The 19,950-nt window shown below is 40.3% G+C and overlaps 1 protein-coding gene across 4 annotated transcripts in view; it reads right to left on the bottom strand.

The window, feature by feature from the left end:
- Positions 1 to 19,950, bottom strand: part of CACNA1C (calcium voltage-gated channel subunit alpha1 C) — a 498,947-nt gene that overhangs the window by 191,330 nt on the left and 287,667 nt on the right. For all 4 annotated transcript variants that reach the window (XM_052789484.1, XM_052789488.1, XM_052789485.1 and 1 more), the window contains exons 4-5: positions 16,259 to 16,398; positions 8,403 to 8,542 (exon numbers count right to left, since the gene is read on the bottom strand). In XM_052789484.1, coding sequence (XP_052645444.1) covers positions 8,403 to 8,542; positions 16,259 to 16,398 — 280 coding nt within the window. The remainder of the gene's footprint in view (positions 1 to 8,402; positions 8,543 to 16,258; positions 16,399 to 19,950) is intronic.

Below are 19,950 nucleotides of genomic sequence, written 5' to 3' on the forward strand. Positions count from 1 at the left end.
TAGGATTTTTTGTTTTGTTCTGACATGTTGAATAATCATGCCAGCATGCACAGTAATTGGTAGGATAAAGGCTGACACAGTTATTTGATACATTCATAGTTAGTGCTATTTTTAAAAGAGCTACATAGCCAAGATCAAATAATAAATATTTCCCTGTTTTCATTGGCGTTCCTTAAATATGAGAGAAAACTTTATTACAACAAGAAGGCTGTGCCTCTGTGAGCAATCTTCTTTACGAAGACAAACCCCCTTTTGCTACACTGAGTTAACCTCTTCTGCCATAAATTACATCATTCTGCAGGTTGTACCACTCAAAGAAACATGCTTTAGGTCCTGATTGTGTAAGTCCTGCTCACAGGAATGATCTTTACCTATGGGAGATGCTACGTTGGATTCAAATTACTCCCTTGAGTAACAGTGACCTAAGTAAATAAAGGACTTGCAAGTATGTGTAGAGTTCTAAGCTAACTACGGAGAAATAAGCTTAATGAGGACATTTGGTTCAGACTGTTCTCTCCTTTTTTCTCTCCACTTCCTTCCCATTTGTAATGAAAGCAAAACAAATTGGCCACTTGAGATTAAAAACAACTAGGTTACGACATGGGAAAGGTGGTGCAACTTGTCCTCACTCGGTGCTCTTTGTGCTGGAGAGACGGTACAGATGGCTGAGAAGTTTTGTTCAAGAACGAAGGAGAACGTAAGAAATCTGCTTTAGAGCACGTTTCCTACAGCTTTTAGAGCCCAAGAGAAAAGAAAGGAACTGGCTTGGCAAAAGCTGACATTATTAAATGCAATAACAACAAAGTTTAAGGCAGAATTAAGATTTGGAAGCCAAATTTTGTCCAAGTATATTTGCAGCAATTCCCTCTGTTGTCAATGACCTTTATCACATCGGTTTGGTGGCAGTAAACTGCGAAGTATAGGGTCTCCTCCAACTTACTCTACTCTTTTGTACCTATACACAAACGCTTCACACTTTGGAAGCTTTGATCGGGCCACTTCTGTCTCCTCAGTTGAAGGCAAGCCAGAATTCTCCACTGGTATGCTGTTTATACCATAACTTCACATGCATCAGGAGGGTAAATTTAAGGCCCTAGCTCCACCAGTGACAGTGTATAAATGCAAACCATGTACAAAAGAGATGACTGTCAACTATACTTTGCCAGAAGCATACACATTTTGAAAAATAATTGTCTTCCTGACTGCCAGTTAGTATTTGCTTAAAATTTAAGACTTAATATGTGCTATTCAACATATAGAAGCAGGCAACAGCTCACGTTTCTTTGCTGTGTTCCAAAAATGCATGGTTCTCAGAAGAGATATCATTTTGGATTTCTTGAATTCTCTGTGTTTATTACCTCAATTACATTATTTCCTCCACTATATAAAGTGGTGATAATTTTCTTGGGCTGTGCAGAAAACAATGAGAAATTACAGTTGAAAATTTTGATTGTGCACTAAAAAAAAATAAATCCCAAATGCAAGCCAAATAACTGCATTGGGTGTGTTTATTTCAACAGCTGTAAAATGGAATCATTGCAATAGATTGAGCTGCATTGTCTCAGTGGTTGGGAAGGGCATCACAAGCCCAAGCAGGAGGGCAATCAGAGGCCAGACAGTCAGGTGCCAGCGATGGGATAAGGTGAATGTCACCACTGCACACTTAGATACAGAAAGAACTAACTACATGTAGAGTTGCTCTAATTCCCATCCTCACCTTCCAGTAAAGTGGTTTGGCACACTCAAGCTGACATGATGCTACAAAGGAGAATAGTGAATTTCACCCTGGGAAAGGGCATTTAAGGGTAGTTAAAAATCACCATTTCATTCTCCCTGCTTTATACAGTACAGGCAGAACGTAAAGTTTCAGAGGCGGCGTGCCTGCAGCAGGAACTGGGATCTCTGCATCGTGCTTGATCCTTATTTACTGGCCCGGCCTTCTCCACACACTGGGTAGAGTGGTTCTGAGGATGCTTCAATTACACCTGAGTTCAATTTGGCCTCTAGACAAATTCAGCTTTACAAGGATTACACAAGAGAGAAAACATTGTGTCTGTTCCCCGCTGGTTAGGTATACTATCTCCAAATCAGGTGTAGTTGAAGACTAAGTCTTCAGTATAGTACCAGTTTCTAGGTCAGAGCACTAAGAGGCCTTCTGACAGGCAACAAGCATCAAACCCCCATTTTTTGTAAATCATTCAAGAGCAAATTCAGAGTCCTGTAATCAAACACGAGACAGAGAATTTGCTTAGTCTTATGTTCAGAGGATTACCATGGTGAGCCTGACATGTCCCTACTGTCTTAAACTCTGTAAGTTACTCTATATTTTGTTATGAAAGTCCCCTCATTTTTCTTTCAGTGGGGGGTATCTCTGAATTATGAGATCATACAGACAGAATTCCCCTATGATTTGAAATCATTAGATTAGATCATATTACTTTAAAAGGGAAAAAAAAAAAAGAAAAATTGACAGTCTTAGAGTTAAGAACAATCCTAATTGGGAAATTGAGACTATAGCCTAAACACCTTGCAAGCATGGATGTGGCATCATATATACACACCTGAATGGCTCAGATCTATCAGGACACTGCAAGTAAAGACAGGATACTTTCCTACATACTACAAAGTTCAAAGAAACAATCTGATTAATGCCAGAGAGTTTGGGATAAGGATGGAAGAAGGCTGTGGTAATGAGAAAACACTGCAATGAATATAGGGTAGAGAACATTGCTGGGCCTGAGAAAGCATTGTAAATTTTAATAGAGAAGAGCATTTCGTGGCAAATGAGAACCAATCGTAATGAGACAGACCAAAATCTAAAAATGTCTAAATTTTTCATTCACCTTGTCTGAAGGTGCCCAATTTTCACATGAACTCAGCAATCATGGACTTCAACAGCAGCATCATTCCAAAATTTTAGTTGCTCTAGTTAGTTATTTAAATACATGTAAAGGTAGTCATCTCTAGGCATTGATACATGAAAATCCTGGTCTTACTTCATTTTAACTGAAAAAATATACAAGCCAGTTACATGCTGTTGTTTCACTGACAGAAGGACATTGCACTATCATGAGGAGGGTCTGTCTTACGTTCTTTTGCTCGTACCCTCTGTTTCCTGGTTATGTGATTATTGCATCTCCAGTAGACCATGTAAGTACTAGTGCTAGAGACCTACCTACACTGCATTTGAGTAACTCTTTCCTGTAGGAGACTCCAGGGAAGCTTGAACACATCACAGGCTTAGCTTTTTGTGGTTCTTTTTAAAGAAAGAAAAGAAAAAATATGACAAATTTTTGTCCTAGTGGAACAGTCGAGTTTTCTCTCTAGCTTTGGTAAGGATATCATGGTTTTCTGCCCACATAAATCTGGGTAGTCAGCAGAGGATCTCATTGAAAATACAAACATGGAGCACAACATCTACTCAAATTATATGGCTTTCAAGCTATCTAGAAGAGCTTGTAAATTAAGTTTGGCAGATATCAGATAGGCAATAACTAGTGGCAACAATGTAGTTACATGAAGATGAAGTACAACCTAAAGAAGATGAACAGAATGTTATGAGGTGGTATAATTGAGCAGCACGAATAAAGGTGATAGAAATGGAATTTAATAAGTCAAATGGGTGTAAGTTAGCATGCGTAGGAGTAACTGATTGCCCTTTCCAATAGTCAGGAGTGATTTTCTTTTTTAATTGGATCATGCTTCTTCATTGCTGAATTGGATGCTTCTTTTTGCCCTTCTCAAGCACAAAATGTTTAAAACAAGTTTTAAAATATGTAATAATGTAAAATGGAGATAGAAGAGTAATAACAGAAAACTCTTAACACAAAAGGGCAGACCTGATTCTGTCCATAGAAAGCTTTGCAATGCTTTACACTCCTGCCAAAGGAGATACTGGGTAATGGTTTCCAAGATACTAAAGTGATTAAGTTTTGGTACACATGTTGATTTTGCACTTGTCTACTTATGTCCATCAAGGGAATTGTTTTCCTTCTCTCTCCTTTCTCAAACCAATATATTGATCTTAATACCACATTAAGATGTGTGCTTTAATGCCCATATGAGTTTTTTTTTTACAAGGAGACTGCTTTGGTATACCAGCAGTAAAGTTATTTCAGCAAATGAAATAAAGTATGCACTACAAGAATTATGTTAGTATGCTGTAACAGAATAGTTGAACAGTGAAGTCTGGCCTGTGTATCAATGAGATAAAGTGCTTATGTCTAATTTTCAGAAGTGACTTACCAGTGTGAAACCTAAATCATCCATCTGCTTTTGAAAATATTCACCATTAATTTACAAGTTAATGCCAGGCTAAATAGACTGGAAGCGGATCATTTATAAAGTCATACTGCTTCTGGAAAAAGAGTTGGAAATGAAAAAATAATAATAATAATAATAAAAAAAAGAGTTTGCTTAATTATTTCTTTGACATTTTATTTTGTTCAAAAAGCAACTGTCGGCACTGCGATAAGAGCTGTGGGAAGTATCTAATCTACTGCTCTGCCATGCACCTCACATAGTTACAGCAAAACCTGTACTTCTCACTCCAAAAAAAGTTTTCAGGAAAGGAACTCAAATTACTTTTTTTTTTTTTTAAAACAAAACAAAACAAAACCCAAAACAACACAAGCAACCCCTATTGCACTGCCTGGAAATGTGTAAATACTTAATACCAATTTTTGAAGGTATAATGGGGACCCAAAGACATTAAAATCAGTGCCTTTGAAGGCTTCTCCCATGATGCTACAATTGTTTTTGTCATGTGGGTAAAAAACGTCTGTCTCATCTTTTAAGCAAAATGTCTATCTCCTTCCTTATCACAAGTGGTCTAGTGAATGTCCATATAACCACAAAGAATAAAAATATCATCTATTCTCCTAAAGATTATGAAATATTTATGTGCCCATCACAGTCATCCAGACATAGTCCTCAGGATTTGTTGAATTCATGACCTCAAACCCTTTTGATTTTAGGAGGCACTAAAGTAATTTGGGGCCTGGGACAGTTCAATCCTAACAAAGATTGTCAAAGGTACCTTTGCTTGTCTTCCTGTGGGTGAACCAACTTTGCTTGCAGATGAACCACTTCCTGCACTGAACAGTCCCTGAATTCTTCGCTGAGACGTTTTCTGGCAAGAGACAGCCAAGTCCCAGGAACAAAGCATGGATGAGACTTAGAATGGTTTCTCAGCTCTGAGGCTAACATCCTCTATCCATCTATCTGAAGCTTTCAGATACCCGTGTTGACCCAGGTGTCTAGCACTGGTAGCCAATATGAGGCATACGGAGTTAGAAGCCACTTCTGAAAGTGTTACACCTTGAACTTTTGCTTCAGTCTCTCCATCTGCAAAATGCAGACACTAGTAATTTACTTTAGAGGGCAATTAATGTGTTTTTCCCCTACTTCTAATCATACTTACATGCAAATGCTCTATATTCTGAAACAGGTCTTTAAATTCTCAAACCTGAATACAAAAGGTGTCCCTCTTAAATTGGATTATTTCCTATGGATTGAGCCAGAGAGAAAAAAAATCCACGCAAACTCCTTTTGACTCGGAAAAAACGATTCTATGCTGCAAGCCAATCTCTCCACCTCAGACAAACTATTTCCCAACCCCAATCCTGATGAGTTTAAGATTTGCATGCAAAAATTCACCATGTTCTTCATAAATTTGGTTTATAAGAATCATTGTGCTTTACACTTTTTTTTCCAAATAGTGGTAGTTAGATCTGGACCTCAAGCCAAGCAGCAGATGTTGGGCTTTCCATGCAGAAGGCGGCTGCCAATGACCCAGAGGATCCCCTCTTACTAATGAGATGCTACTTCCATACACTTACAGAGTCTGTTAAGTGAGAATAAATTGCAGTGCATGTCACATTCATGTAATTTTAGGACAAATCTGTGCGGGTTGTCTCCTCACAGTGGAAAAGTCTACTACATTTTGGAAGGGGAAGGAAGCAAAAAGGCATTTCTTTATGGATGGCAAAACACAGCAAGTGCAATGTTGGTAACTCACCCACTGGTGTTTATGATGTCTCAGGGACAGAACCGGAATGGGACGCAGAGATTTGACTTCTAAACCCCTGCACTAAGTTATGTAATAATGTAATCCTGTAATGTACTATTTATGGTTGGCTTAGGCAATCTTATCTAAAAGGCCTCATGAGAAAAGTTACACTCTAATACATATAGATGTGATAAAATCTATCTAGGCTAATCAACAGGCATTTGTACAATTAAAAAATGCCCAGTGAAAGTTGAGGCCATATTAGCTACAGACCCCAGCAGGCTTTCTGAAAGCCACACCAGCCCCAAAGAAGCCTGGTTCAATAAATATGTCACTAGTCAGAACCATAAAGACTAATACAGGATGTCTGTCAAATCAAGTTTATGGTTTGCCTGCTTCACACTGGACTGGCATTTCATTGTCTAGACCGAATGTTTGGTAGCATGCACCAGGCTCTCTGGCTCTGTTCTTGTGCAGATTAAATAATTCTCTTGATGAGAAAACCCGCAAATGGACTATTAGATAGTCTACACCGGGGTCAATATCATATATGCATATGGATATGAACTGTGTCAGATTTGGCTCCCTCAGCTTCCTCTAGTGCTCTAAGAGCACTGGTCAAGAGACTTGAACAGTAGTAACAAAACACCTTTCTCTCCGGGAACACATGTTGTTCTCCAAAACAGCAAGAACTATAAGCACAGTTAAGTTCAGCCTATGTCAGAACAACTCTCAGAACATGTCCCAGCATAAGCAGCATCTCACCAAAAACACTCCAGTTCACAGATATTTAAATTTGAGTACTTTCCCCTTTACCATACAGTGGGCACACAACCAGAAAGTGTCAAAAGACTTAGATCAGAGAAGGACTAGGAAAGAACAACAAACCCTTAATTTACAGCCATGAATTAAGCGGGTGCCAGTGCAGACTGAAGACCACAGACAGAATACTCCTCATGAGACGAATCTGGCTGAAAGAAGAGCTGCATTCTGCATGGACTGAAGGTACTGTATGGTACACAGTTACCTGCATGAAACAACCCACTGCAGTAATTCCTAACAGAGGTGGCATGAATAGTGGATGTTAATTCTGTATCAGAGGGGAAGTTCCTTAGTTGCCCAATAGACAGCATTTACTTCTCAGTATTTTCTACTCACCAAATGATGCCCAAAGTAACCCCAAGTTGGGCACAAGCTGAGGCCTTGCAGACAGTTTACCAAGCATGGCTTTTTATAAGACCAAATAGTAGAGCTGTCCATTGCCTCAGTATTTTTTGCTTTTATCAGTGCTTCAGCTCCTTCCACAGAGATTCTTACCTTTCATTTAAAAAGTTTCTACCCTTTATGGTTGTGGAGAAAAGCCTGCAAACATGGCTTTGATATAACCTAGTGGGTCAGAAAACAAGCCAAAGAAAAAAACCTCACACTTATTTTTCCTAACAACTAAATCATGATTTTTAAGCTGATCTCACAGAGTTTATGGTAACTTGACTCAAGGTTTTTGAATGACTAAGGTTAGAAGTACTTTAAGATATCAAACTAGCAAGCTCCCCAAACAAAATAAACAAAGCTCTCTCCACAGCTATTCTGGAGAAGATTAACTCCTTTCCTGCCAACTACATCTCTCATTGCTATAAACATGGAAAGCAATGACAGCTTTCAACTAAGTCTCTCTCCAAAAGGCCAGTAGGTCCTGCCTATAACAAACTCTCAAGCCAAGTGAGATAATCCTCCCACACTGTGATGTCCATATTCCACCTCCATAATAGAATTACCAGACTTCCAGTTACTCATACCTTCATTGTAAATAAGAAAATGGATGTTAGACTATCAAAAGGCGCTTGAGGACTTTCTCAGAGACATTATAAATAATTTAAGCAAATAAGACTAACAAAGAACATGACTGTGTCATTACCCTATGTCTTGTTGGTTCTAGATTGTTCCCAGTGCTCTTGATCAGAACATCATGTGTGAAGAAGAAAATGCAATTTTAATGAAAAAGCTCCTCTCCCTCCAAAATCAACATAAATGACCATACAGCATTTCCATCAAGGTCAAGTATTTATAAAACCAACAATACACTGTGACTTTACAATTATCTAAAGGATCTTTTACTTGAAATCATGAAGATCTTGGATCTCCCACTTTCAGTTTATAAAGGTTGCACAATCAGATTGACATACCATGAAACTTCCATTCCCCTTCAGCTCTGTTTTGGTCATCCTTTGTTTAATATCACGTTTATCATGGATACATTAATTTGAAAAAAGGCCTCCCCCACACACCAAAAATAATCTGCATCACACTCTATCTTCAAAATTGTTACACAAATTACTTCTGCCCCACGACACACCACAGACATACACAAAAGAAAAACAATGATGTTACTTACTAGGTACTCCAGACACCAGCCGTAACGGACGTAATACTCGGAAAGCCCGCAGTGCTTTAACATCGAATCCGGCACCTTTTCCTCCTATTGAATTCCCCCCATCTGCTTTGGTTGCTTGTTCTAAAATTGCACTAAAAAGCCTGCAAAAAGAAAGAGGAAACAATCTGTAGGCAGACAGCAAGGCTTGGGCTAAACAGGAACAGAGATCATCATCATCATATCACCCAAACTATCTCACAGACCTGTGAAGAGTGTCACACATCTCAGTCGACATTCACATATGGTGGAGGAGAGGCAGACTCTTCCCATATGCAATAGCTTAATGGTGATGTCTATACCATTTGCAATACACTTGTTTCTGGAGCAGACATAAACACGACATACTCCTTCAGCCTAATGGCTTCTTACAGCCAGCTATGGACTACCACAGCGACCAGCCTGCCTGGTAGCACGTGGATGTGTGGTCCCTGCCCTGTGTGCTGGGGCTTGCCGGGTGCTTCAAAATGGCCTTTCTGGCAATGCCTTGTGCTGAATTTAAAGGGTCACCAACAGCAGAGCACGTGGGTCAGATTCTGAAGGCAGCCTTCAGGCTGTCCTTACCAGACAGTCCGGACTTACTTAGTGGGTGGAAAGGCAAGAAAGCACAAATTTTAGGTTTTGCTCTTTCTGCTGCCAATACTTTGCTGTCTTTATTAACCAACAATCCACCATGGGGAAAAAATCATCATCCATAATTAATCCAATCATGAATTATCTGTCACCCATTTTACAAGGAATTGAGATTCACCAAGGTCACTGCAGGCAGAACTTGGTGTAAAACTCAGGGATCCTTCAAGGTGCCAATTTTTAGATAAGGGAATATGCTTAGATTATGTGCTTGTGTATCCATTTGTAAATTCCCTGACGCATTGGCTAGGGAAAGTGCAAAACTGTAGGAGTCGTCTTATTAGAATGTTTTATTATACCAGTCTTAATGTTTTATCTTGGCTAGTAGGAGTAGCTGCTTTAAGGAGAAGATGTTTCACTTGGAACACATTTGAAAAGGCAGAGGAAGGAAGAAAAGACAATGTTCTTCTGTGAAAGAGCTGAAGGCTCACCCTATGTGTTAATAAGAACTTGATTTAATGAATTAGCTTTCAGGAAGCAGCTTCCATTTTTCTGGTAAAACATTAGTACCTTTGGGGGAGGATGGATTCCTCATGAATTTGCTAATGACATTGCTTTCAGCCTTAAAGTCATCAGCTTGAGCCCAGCCAAATTCAGAGGAGGTTAAAAGCTGTTCCAGTCTAAATGGATGTTTGGCGTCAGTAGAAAATGCTTGCCTGTGAGTGGCAGAGACCCCTTGGCCCTTAGCGTGCCATGGAGGTACCAGAGGTAACTTTAAAGAAGCTGCCTGGGATGCCAGAAACAGCCTAGTTGGAGTGGCTTGGATTCAGCACTGGCTGATTTCTCTCTCAGACTTTGCAGTCTGCAGTGCCTCTTGCAGGTTCTCATCTATACGCCCTGACTGGCATATTCCACAGAGAGCCCCCAAACTGCATATCAAGCAGAGACTGTGCTGCCTGATTGCTTTACAAGGAGCTCCAATCCCTGCAGTCCACCGTTAAAACTTACTGATAGAGCCAACAAACATAGAGAGCTTGCCCTAGATAGAAAAAGAAGGATTCATTTACTGAAGCATCTAAGCCAACACATTTCCCCAGCACTAAATCCGCACAAAAACATGGATTAGGGGAGTGCAAATGTGAAATTAGATTCTTAAGCAGTTTTTAAAAAAATTTCATATAAAGAGTCTTATAAAACTTGTCAGCTGTGACTGAGGAACTCCTAACTGGATCTATTCAAAGCCTCAACTTCAAGCACTGCAGAAAGATTTAACAACTAGGTAACAAGCGTGGGAAAAACTGTGTGTGGAGAGGTTGGATGCTGAGTTTGTAGGTGTTGCAGACTGAGAAGCAGGACGCAGAGAAGACAAAAACAGAGCCTATGAGAAATACTGCATTGACTAAAGATATCACAGAGAGAGATAAACAAGGGCTGATGCAAAGAACATGAATTATTGGAATGTATGTATTTCTTGAGCTGTGTACACAAATTACAAAGTTGCAATTTTCTGCTGGTCTTCATAATAGAAACGCTGTAGGTCAAATTTGGCCTAATGTATTTTCAGTAAGCTAGTGATTAAGCTCTAGAAATATGCCCTATTTCTTATTCAAACATTTCTATCTTCCTAGTCAACAGAATTCCCATACTAGATGATGAGTGACATACCTATACAACAGTCCCAGTCTCCTGGGATCCTCTGGAGGAAAAAGAATTCACTGCAAAAGGTTTCTTATGCTGTTTTTCAGCTCTCTTGCAATGCTGAAGACAAGAAATCTCAAGGAACTCTGAGTCAGCAATTATACAAAACTGAAGGTCCATTCTCCTGGTCCCCATTATCACTGGCCCCATGTTTTACCAAACAGCAGCTCTTGGCAGCTGGCACCAAAGGCATTTCTCCTGCCGCCCATGCAATGGACAAACCATGAGCTGCTCTAGATTTCTGCATTCTAGGAAAAGCTATACATGTCCTAAATTAATTCAAGAGGAGCAGAAACAAGACCAGTAGGATGGCTACTCCACTGGAGCTCGAATGTGCCTTCCCGGACTAATGCAGCTACACTGCATGCCAGTTGGCCCTGTTTGTGTGGTCCAGCATTGATGTGCCAACCATGCTGTCTTGAGGTACCCACAGTCATCTGCCTACTGTACTTCAGGAATAATTTGCAGTAATTCCTGCTGCTCCTTATTTACAAACCTACGTTTAAACTTGAATTGCATTACTCCTGCTAATCCTGCTTTAACGCATTTATTCCATGCTTAATATCTCTCCCTATACTAATTCTGCTTTTTACTAATGCAATACAACTTTTTATTTCTCTCATTTATGTCACTCTCTCTCCTTTTTGTATTGGGGTCTAGACTGTGCCCAATCTGGCATACTGAATCTCTACTCCACTCTTCAAATTTATAGTACATCTTGCCAATCCTACTTCATTGTCCCTATTGCCTCCTGAGTTAGGGCATGGGCAAATATCTATGACTCAGAGGCTACAACTACCACATGCTTTTTTGGCTGTAACACATTATGACCCAGAGGGGAGGAAAAAAAAATAAAAAAATAAAATGTCCTGTTCAGAAATAGCACCAATGTTAAGACACAGAAGAAATGTAAGGCTTCTGACAGCCCCTTCCATTATCCTCTAATTAAGAAAAAAACCCACAACCCATATTCAGTTTGTAGTTTCTATGAGCTCTACAGACTCTCTAGTTTTTCAGCTAATTGTTTTCCAATCCTAAAAAAGATGGATAGATGTTAAGCTACTGATACAGAACAGGAGGCCAGAGTCCTTCTACCTGTATTTACATGGGAAAATCTACTCTTTGATGAAAACCTCTGGGAAAAGCTTACAGAAGGTATGGTGGAGCGAGGTGCAGTTCTTTCCTTCTCTTCTCAGTAGGTGAGTTAGCTGAAATGTACGCTCCAAGCATGGTGTGAGAACACTGCTGACAGAGAAATCAAAGTTTGGATGGTATAAAAATGCAAGAGGGCTAATCTCTTGTGGCCACTGAAAACCTAGCCATTTAAAAAAAATAAAATACAGAAATCAATCTTATTTCCTTCCAGCTAACTACTTTCCACCAGCCTAAATTCATGCCCCATTTTAATTTGGAGATAGTACTTTCCACTGATGAAGCACAGTTAACAGCATCTTGATTTCTGAATTTCACTTGTGGCATGACTACACCTAAACTAATTTAATTTGACACACGTGAACTATAAAGCAGAAAATAAATTTGTCACACACATGCATGTATGGACACATTCCACTTTTTTATTTTTACATTTACTTGCGAGGTATGAAGCTAGCCTCACTGTTTTTCTTTCTTATATTTTTCTGTTTCCCTTTTGACATCTGAAATATCAAAAATGTTTTCACTTTGCTAGATGACGCCAAGAGCAGCATGATAAGGCTGTAACCTGTTCTACAGCTCTTCATCTCTTCCTCTGTGGGGAGGGCACACTGATTTTTGTAACATAAAAAAAGAACTTGTTAAGGGCCTTCAGAATGTAAAGAGAAAACAGAGGGCTTGGTATTTCTAAGGCCAAAAATCAGCAGAAAAACAGCTGAAAGAATCCTCATAGGTATAAAGAAATAGTAAAGTACAATGATTTTTTTTCACAACGTTTTACAGTTCACCTCTGATTTGTGAGTGTGAAAGTGTTTGGGTCTGCCCTTTAGAAACTCCCCACAGGTCTTCAGAAAGAGATATACTGTGACCACATTTTCCAGTCTGCTTTGAATTTCAGATCCTTTCCAAATACCTTCACTGCTTACCTTCCCAAGTAAGACTGCCTTTCAAATTACGACACCTTTTTTTCTGGCAGAAGCTATATGTCCTTGGAGAATGACTGTGCTTGGCAGACAAACCACAGCACTTCCAGGAAAGACAGATATTCTTCTAGCACAACATTGTCAAGTTAGTCTTCTCTCAAGAGAAATTTCCTCCAACAGCCTAATATTAAACGACATCACTATTACATCTGTAAGTTCTAATGTTTTCCAAAAGAGGAACAGTAAAACTTAAGGAAGCAGGAAACAATTTGACTAATCATTAGTGTTTGTGGGTTGTGCCTCATTAGGCATCTTAGGGGTGCGATCTCTACTCTTAACTAATAATGTTCTTATCCACAGAGCCTCTGACTGATACTCTCACACAGACATTTTTCTTCAAAGCAGCATTTAATGGTGCTGCTATAGCAGGGTCATAGACTATTTAAAGATAAGCTAGAATCAAGCTTTAAAAGACTTAGCTGGTGAATAAGCAGATCTCCCACACTGCAAGAATGATAAGCTGTTACAAGCCTACAGGTCTAAAGTGCATCCTTTCTCCAGAAAATGTAGCAGTCGTGTTCAGTGCTCCCCTCTGCTGCTGCTGCATATTCCTGTGGCCTTGTTAGAACCACTGACTCTAAAATCCCTTTGGATACCAGGGGACCTATCTTCAGAAGGCAGGGCAAAGCATACAGGCGCACTGTTATAAAATTTTTTTATAGAAACTGAGCCTTCCCTCTAGAATTTATGCTTGGTCCTACACATGTCCATTTTCCTCTTACTCTATTGACTTGTATGTTTTAACATAAATTAAGCCAGTTCTGCTGTATTATCTCTTCAAGATATAGGTGGTAAACAGTGTATACTAGGTGGATTTAGAGACAAAGGATCTAAAAGCTGTCTTGTTTTTTTGCTCCTTTAACTTCTAACAGTACTTGAAGAAGTATTTTCCACCTAGCCTTTCTATTTTTTGTAGCAAGGACAATCATCCTTGAAAATGAAGATGATTCCTAAGGCAGAACAAGCACAAATGGCAATTACCACAGTTGTTTGGGGACTTGATGCTTCCGGTATGAGTCCTACACCATCCTTTGCCCCACATAGTAAATAAATGCCTCTGTCCAGTGCTACAGCTGTGTCCAAATTAGTCAGCTTTCTCCAATAGCTCCATCAATAGGCAGAAAAAGACACCACAAGGAAACGTTACCAGCACTTGCTTTCTTCCTCCTCTCTCTCTCTCTCTTTAGAATTTATTTTAAACCTTTTCCATAGGACTTCCTCCTTGACAAAATATTCAAATACACTGAAATTTAAACATAATGTCATTGAGGGGTTTCAGACAGAGCCTAGGAAAAGAAGACAGGGCAGAACAGTAACAGATGGTACCACCACGTAGATTTTGCAGAGCGGTTATGGAGAGAAAAAGCAGTGCACCAGCATAGGCTGTGGTACTGTATGAGTGAGTTTAAACAGATAAACATCAAAGGAACCCATCTGGCCTTGAAGTGGAATCTGTCACTTGAGATTGTTACTATTTAACAGAGACCTTGGGGTCTTGGCCGTGTTTATTATACTCATGTAATCCCTCCCCAGTTACATTTTTTGTTTGCCATCTAGTGACTGAGAGCTGCTGGAGGCAAGAGCAGATAGAATAGCTGAGAGCTGCAGCTTCCGTCAGTGGCAAGGGAATTAATTTCACTCTGAATATCATCTTGCTGATTAACTGCCCTAGTAGGAAAATTGAAAAGGACTGTACTTAAACTAGATATAATGCTGCCCTGTGATTTCTGGAGCCCTGCTCTTTTGCGTTCCAATGGAAGAAGAAGAGGTAACATGTCCTCTTTAAAAAGTCTCTTTCTCATAAAAATGAAAAAGGAATAATCACATTCATAGGACTTTTGTTCTCCAGTCTTTCTTCAACTTAAGCAGCAATTCCCAAGCAGGTGAGATATCTGAGGGCATTCAAAGGCAGAACCAGCTACAGAACTGGACATCAATGCCAGGGTAGGGGCTGGGGATTTTCTGACTTCCAATTACTAATTTGCTGTTGGATCCTCTGGCTGCAGGTAGGAATGAAGGAGAAAAACAACTGGGCAGCACTGCCATAAAGAGAAGTGTTATGCCCATGTGGAGGTAGAGAGGTCTTGGGACTAAGAATAGGTTCCAGCTTGTCCTCCCTCCCCCTCACTGGGAATTCTCCTTCCACCCATTTTTCCCCATGATGACAGAAAGTGGGAGGGATTGGGTGGCACACAGCAGTTTGCCGATGTAATTTTTTGGGGCCACCACAAAAATGGTGAAGAAGCTAGATAGACTTTGATTTGGGGCAGAAATTATGAGGGGGTTTTGATGACTGAGAGCATCCCTTTTGACATTTTCCCTATGAACTGATGCGGGATTTCCTTGGTAAAGAGGTGAAAAGACTGCAAGTTTTTGTGGCGATGAAACTCTAACAATGGAGTGGTGGGAGGATGGGACAAATTACTTAAGCAAAGAAATATTTGTTCTCTTTGTCTTCAGGCATAGTTTATCCTTCACCTCTTCCCTTCAACAACCACAATTCAAACCCCTTGCTTATCTCTTACCCTTAGGAAGAAAAAGCAGAAGGTGTTTTACATTGCTTTTATTCGAATGAATTAAATGCCAAGCTTGAACAACACGGAGAGGAATAAGGGGATTAGAAAGGTTGCAGCTCAAAGTGGAAATTTGATCTACAATAGAAAAATTAGTCTTTAAAAAGGTTAAAACATTAAAAGGGTTAAAATCAAGTGTGGAAATCACCAGCAGAACAGTGCAATTGAACTGAAGAACATATTTTTGTTTGTAAGTATGAAAACAGGGGATTTAAATTTTTCATCCATCTTTGAGAATAAGAAAGAGTAAAAGTTCACAAGATGGCAGAATTTATTTGTCATCCAACTCTAATCTTAATTAAAGGATCCCACCTAGATTTTTTTTTTTAATATTCATATAGATTTACAAGGGATTTTCTTCCAATTAAGCATATTCAGGCATTTGACTTTGTCCAACAGCCTTGCACTGCTTCCTCTTTTTATCCCTGTTTCCAAAGACCAGTTTAATTTCCATGTCTTGCAAACCATTAAAAGCCTTGGAAAAGGCTAAGCAGCAAGGGATACCACACAGAAAATGTACATCAACTGATTGTCAATCCTGAATCTTTACCCCAAGGTAAATCATTGCTACACACTGAAATTAGCATGAATCAAGTTATACCTGCAGAAGACCAGTGAGTTAACTGTCTTTTTAGGTTACACAATAAAACTTGGTAAAATGTGGAATCTGTAGGGGGGCTAACACAGGAGGAACAAATGGTGGTTGTAGGAAGAACATGATGAGCAGCAGCCTCTAACATCACCCATCCGTAACATACCAAGCATTCACCCACCCTCATGCTCCCAAAGGTTGCCAGTATCCCCACGTGTGCAGTGCATTCAAAGACAAAATGTCAGTACTCACCCTACTACCACAATTATAAAATCTAGTAAATTCCAGCCATTGCGGAGGTAAGCGTTGGGGTGAAAGAGAAGTCCATACGCTATTACTTTTAAAAATGCTTCCACTGTAAAAATTATGAGAAAGAGATACTCCACTCGTTCCTGGGGAAGATAAGAGAACAACAGAGACAATGGTTAGTGCAAGTGACAAACTGTGGATAAGGACGTTTTCTTCTGTCACAGTCCGCCCAGGCAGCCTCCAACTCATTGACTCGCCACTTGGGTACATCTAACATGCACGGCTTGCCAGAGAGCTTTTCTCCTCAGACTTGCATAGTCTGCAGCCAGTCTGACAGGACAGTGGTGGTACATTTTGGTTAGGCTCTGAAATTTGCTGCCCTTGCTTTTGGCAGGGTCTAACCACTGCACAAGCCTGTACAAAGGAGGAGGGGAGAGGGTCAACAGGCATGTTCTAGCACTCAGCTTTCTACAGAGTACATTGCCAAATATTGTCAGAATGAACTGCATCCAACCCTTTTCTACCTCTGGAGAGGAAATATTGCTGGATGCAATGTTGTGGAGAGAGATGGGGAGAAATAAAGAGAGGGGCCCACCTGAGGCTGATGCATGTGTCAAACTGTACCTTCTTTGGGATTCCCTTTTCTGTTGCTGGGGAATAGGTAGGCTGAATATTGGTGGTAAACGATTTACAGATCAGGCTGACTAATGCTAGAGGCTTTTAGTCATTTCATCAGAAATGTATATGTCTCCATGAAATACAGGCTGCAATTAAGCATATCCAAACAAAGTCACTTCCAGTGACAGTACAGCCTGATTCAGGACAAGCAAGCGGGCTTTTGGAGTCAGTATGCAGGCTCACTCTCTCTCATCTCTGGTGTTTTTAGCCCCAGTGTGGAATACGAATAGCAGTGTTGCAGAAATGGTAGGGACCTCCACCTAAGTAGGAGGGAAACTGCAGCATTAGGTAATCACTACAAAAGTGCTGCGTGGCAAGCTGAGTGGGAAATAAGTATGTGAAAACTAGATGACAGCAAAAGGAGATTAGGTCCCTACAAGGTTAAACTACAAAGTTATTAAAAGTTCACATTAAAGAAATAAAAAATTGAGATAAATACAAATTAAAACATCCTAGGCATTCCTGGTCATATCTTACAGGGTACCCAGCAAGACAATCAGGCGGGTTACTACTTTATTTTTCTTTTCAGCTCCAAACTGCAATTGCCCTGTTCCTCTGTCCAGTTGAGTGCATGTATGACACTTTTATATGATACAGCAATACAAAATGTGCAGGATTACAAAAAAATCATTCCATCATTTGACAGCTGCCCATGTGAACATCTTCCATTCAGCTCCAGGTAATTAACAACTCACTAGCAACCCATTGATCAAAAAAAGGCAATTGCATGTTTACATTACTGTGTTATTTTACACAACTGAGAAATCCCATCTGACAGTAGCAAGTACACGTTTGTGCTTTAAAATATTGCTGTTTTCCCTCAGACAATGCTTTCATAATGCCTGTAGTATTCCCCAGTACTTAGTACAGGGAATACGTAAAAAAGAAAAAGTATCATTCTGCAGTTATCTGACCCAGTCGTAAAGCTTTTGAATGGGCCCACAGCACAGAATTTGTCCATTGTTGTCCCAGACGGAGACAGGTCAGCACACTAAGGATTTCCCTCCCCTTGAACTCAGAGAAGGAAACAACAGCATACAATACTAGTGACTACTATGTCCCCAGCTCTACAAATAGTAAGTGCATTATTTTATTTAGTACAGGAATTGGCACGTAAATGCTAACAACCAGGAGCCCAGCTAGGGGCTTGGCCACAGAAAAGAGCTCCATAATGGCTTGCACACTCCTAGAAGGGACTAACCTGGCAGCCCTTCTCCTTCCACTGCTGCTGACAACAGAATGGGTACTAATTGATGTACAAATCATAGTCAGACAGACCCAAACAATCAAGCTCTATGCACATATTTGTAAAGTAAGACAAGCTGTCATGAAACCTCTCAAAAAAAAAAAACCCCAACAAACCAAACCAAACCACAAAATGATTGTATGATGGGAAGTCTATGCAGTGTCTTTCTGATTGCCCTGCACCTTTGTGCTGCCACATGCCTCTATCAGCATGGCACCAGGCCAGACGCAGTAGCTCTGCCTGGGAGGCGATGCCCTACCTCTGACAGGACAAGGTAAAGCCTGTGTAGAGGCTGAATGAAGATGGAAATGGGCTCTCTGTGTGAAGAACCTGCCCTGAACCGAGGATGGGAGTAGGGAGTGTTGTGTGTGGGATGGACGTGGCCTCAGTAGGGATGAATGAACATCTTTTAGGATAGAAACGAAAATTTCTCTTGCTGCAACCCAGCCCATTAATGGGTCTCACTCCCTGTTTCAGCCAAGGGCTTTCCACAGTTGTGGGCAAGCTTTCTTTCCCTCCCACAAGAAGGGCCACAGTAGGTCCGAGACCACTCTCTCATTCAGACTACCTTTGAGGTTACGCTGTGCGCTCAATTCATCTGGCGTCCCACTCCATAAACAGAGACATGGGCTCATGGAGAAGTGCTGTAGGCCCTAATAGACAGCCTTCCCTTAAAACCTCTCTTGGCGGTCACAGCCTAGACTGATATCAAGAGGATGATGAGGACCCCACGCTCTCATTTAATAACTCCACGTCCAATTTGAAGCAGATCGGCAGAACAATTGATGAGGAAGGCCTAAAGCTGATCCCATGCCCAGTGATTTAACAGCAAGCACTGTCCTTGACCTCCGGGCACCCTAGGACAAATGCTGCTGCCAGCTCTATCTGGCTTTGTGCTGCTTCTGTGGCCACAGTGCTACGCAGGCCTGCCCAGCCAGAAGAGCCTTTCCACTCCATGAATTTCATTGAAATACCTGTACTAATGCAATGAAAAGTCCAAAAAAGCAAATACTTGAGAAAATTCTGGAACAACTTTTTTTAAAAAAATATTTAATACTGCACAGAGCAGCCAGTATTTCAACAACTAACAAGTTCCATTTGGTTGGGCTTAGAAGCCTCATACCTTTTTTCCTCTAAAGATGCTTATGGGACTACAGAGTCCTGTTTTGTTATTGTAATAATGCTGTTTGTTGAACCATGTTATTGAGGTAATAATATGCCAAAATATCACACACGCACATATATATACCTATACATAGATATATGCATACATACATATACAACTACAAGCTGTTTGAATAAATTCCTTACAATGCTGTGGTTAAGGTGGAAAGATCCATAAAAAATAAAAATCTATAAAAGCCTCTGAAATGAACATAAGATACAGAATGCTAAGCAGAGGAGAGAGATTTTACGATCCTCTGCACTTAAATTAATGATTTCAGGATCTAAAACTGAAGCAAAAATCCTGCCGCGATGAAACAGTGCAGCTACTCCAAGACCATTTCAGGATGCTACTCCTGCTTAGACTTGAGAAGAATTTGAAAAGCCTACAAATTAATTTGTGTTCCCTTTTCTCCTTATACTATAAAACTCAAGAGCCTTCATGAACACAGCATAACTCGGTAATGACGTAGCATAACTGGGTTCCCAGGAACCTGGGTTGCAGTCCCAGTTCTGATGCCACCTTGCCTGGTGAACTCACAGACGTGACTTAGCCACCCCCTGCCTCTAGGTTAGAAATGAGAGGAGGACCTGTTGCCCTCAGCAG

Source organism: Harpia harpyja, chromosome 6 (genome assembly GCF_026419915.1).
Source record: "Harpia harpyja isolate bHarHar1 chromosome 6, bHarHar1 primary haplotype, whole genome shotgun sequence".
In the NCBI taxonomy this organism is placed as follows: Eukaryota; Metazoa; Chordata; class Aves; order Accipitriformes; family Accipitridae; genus Harpia; species Harpia harpyja.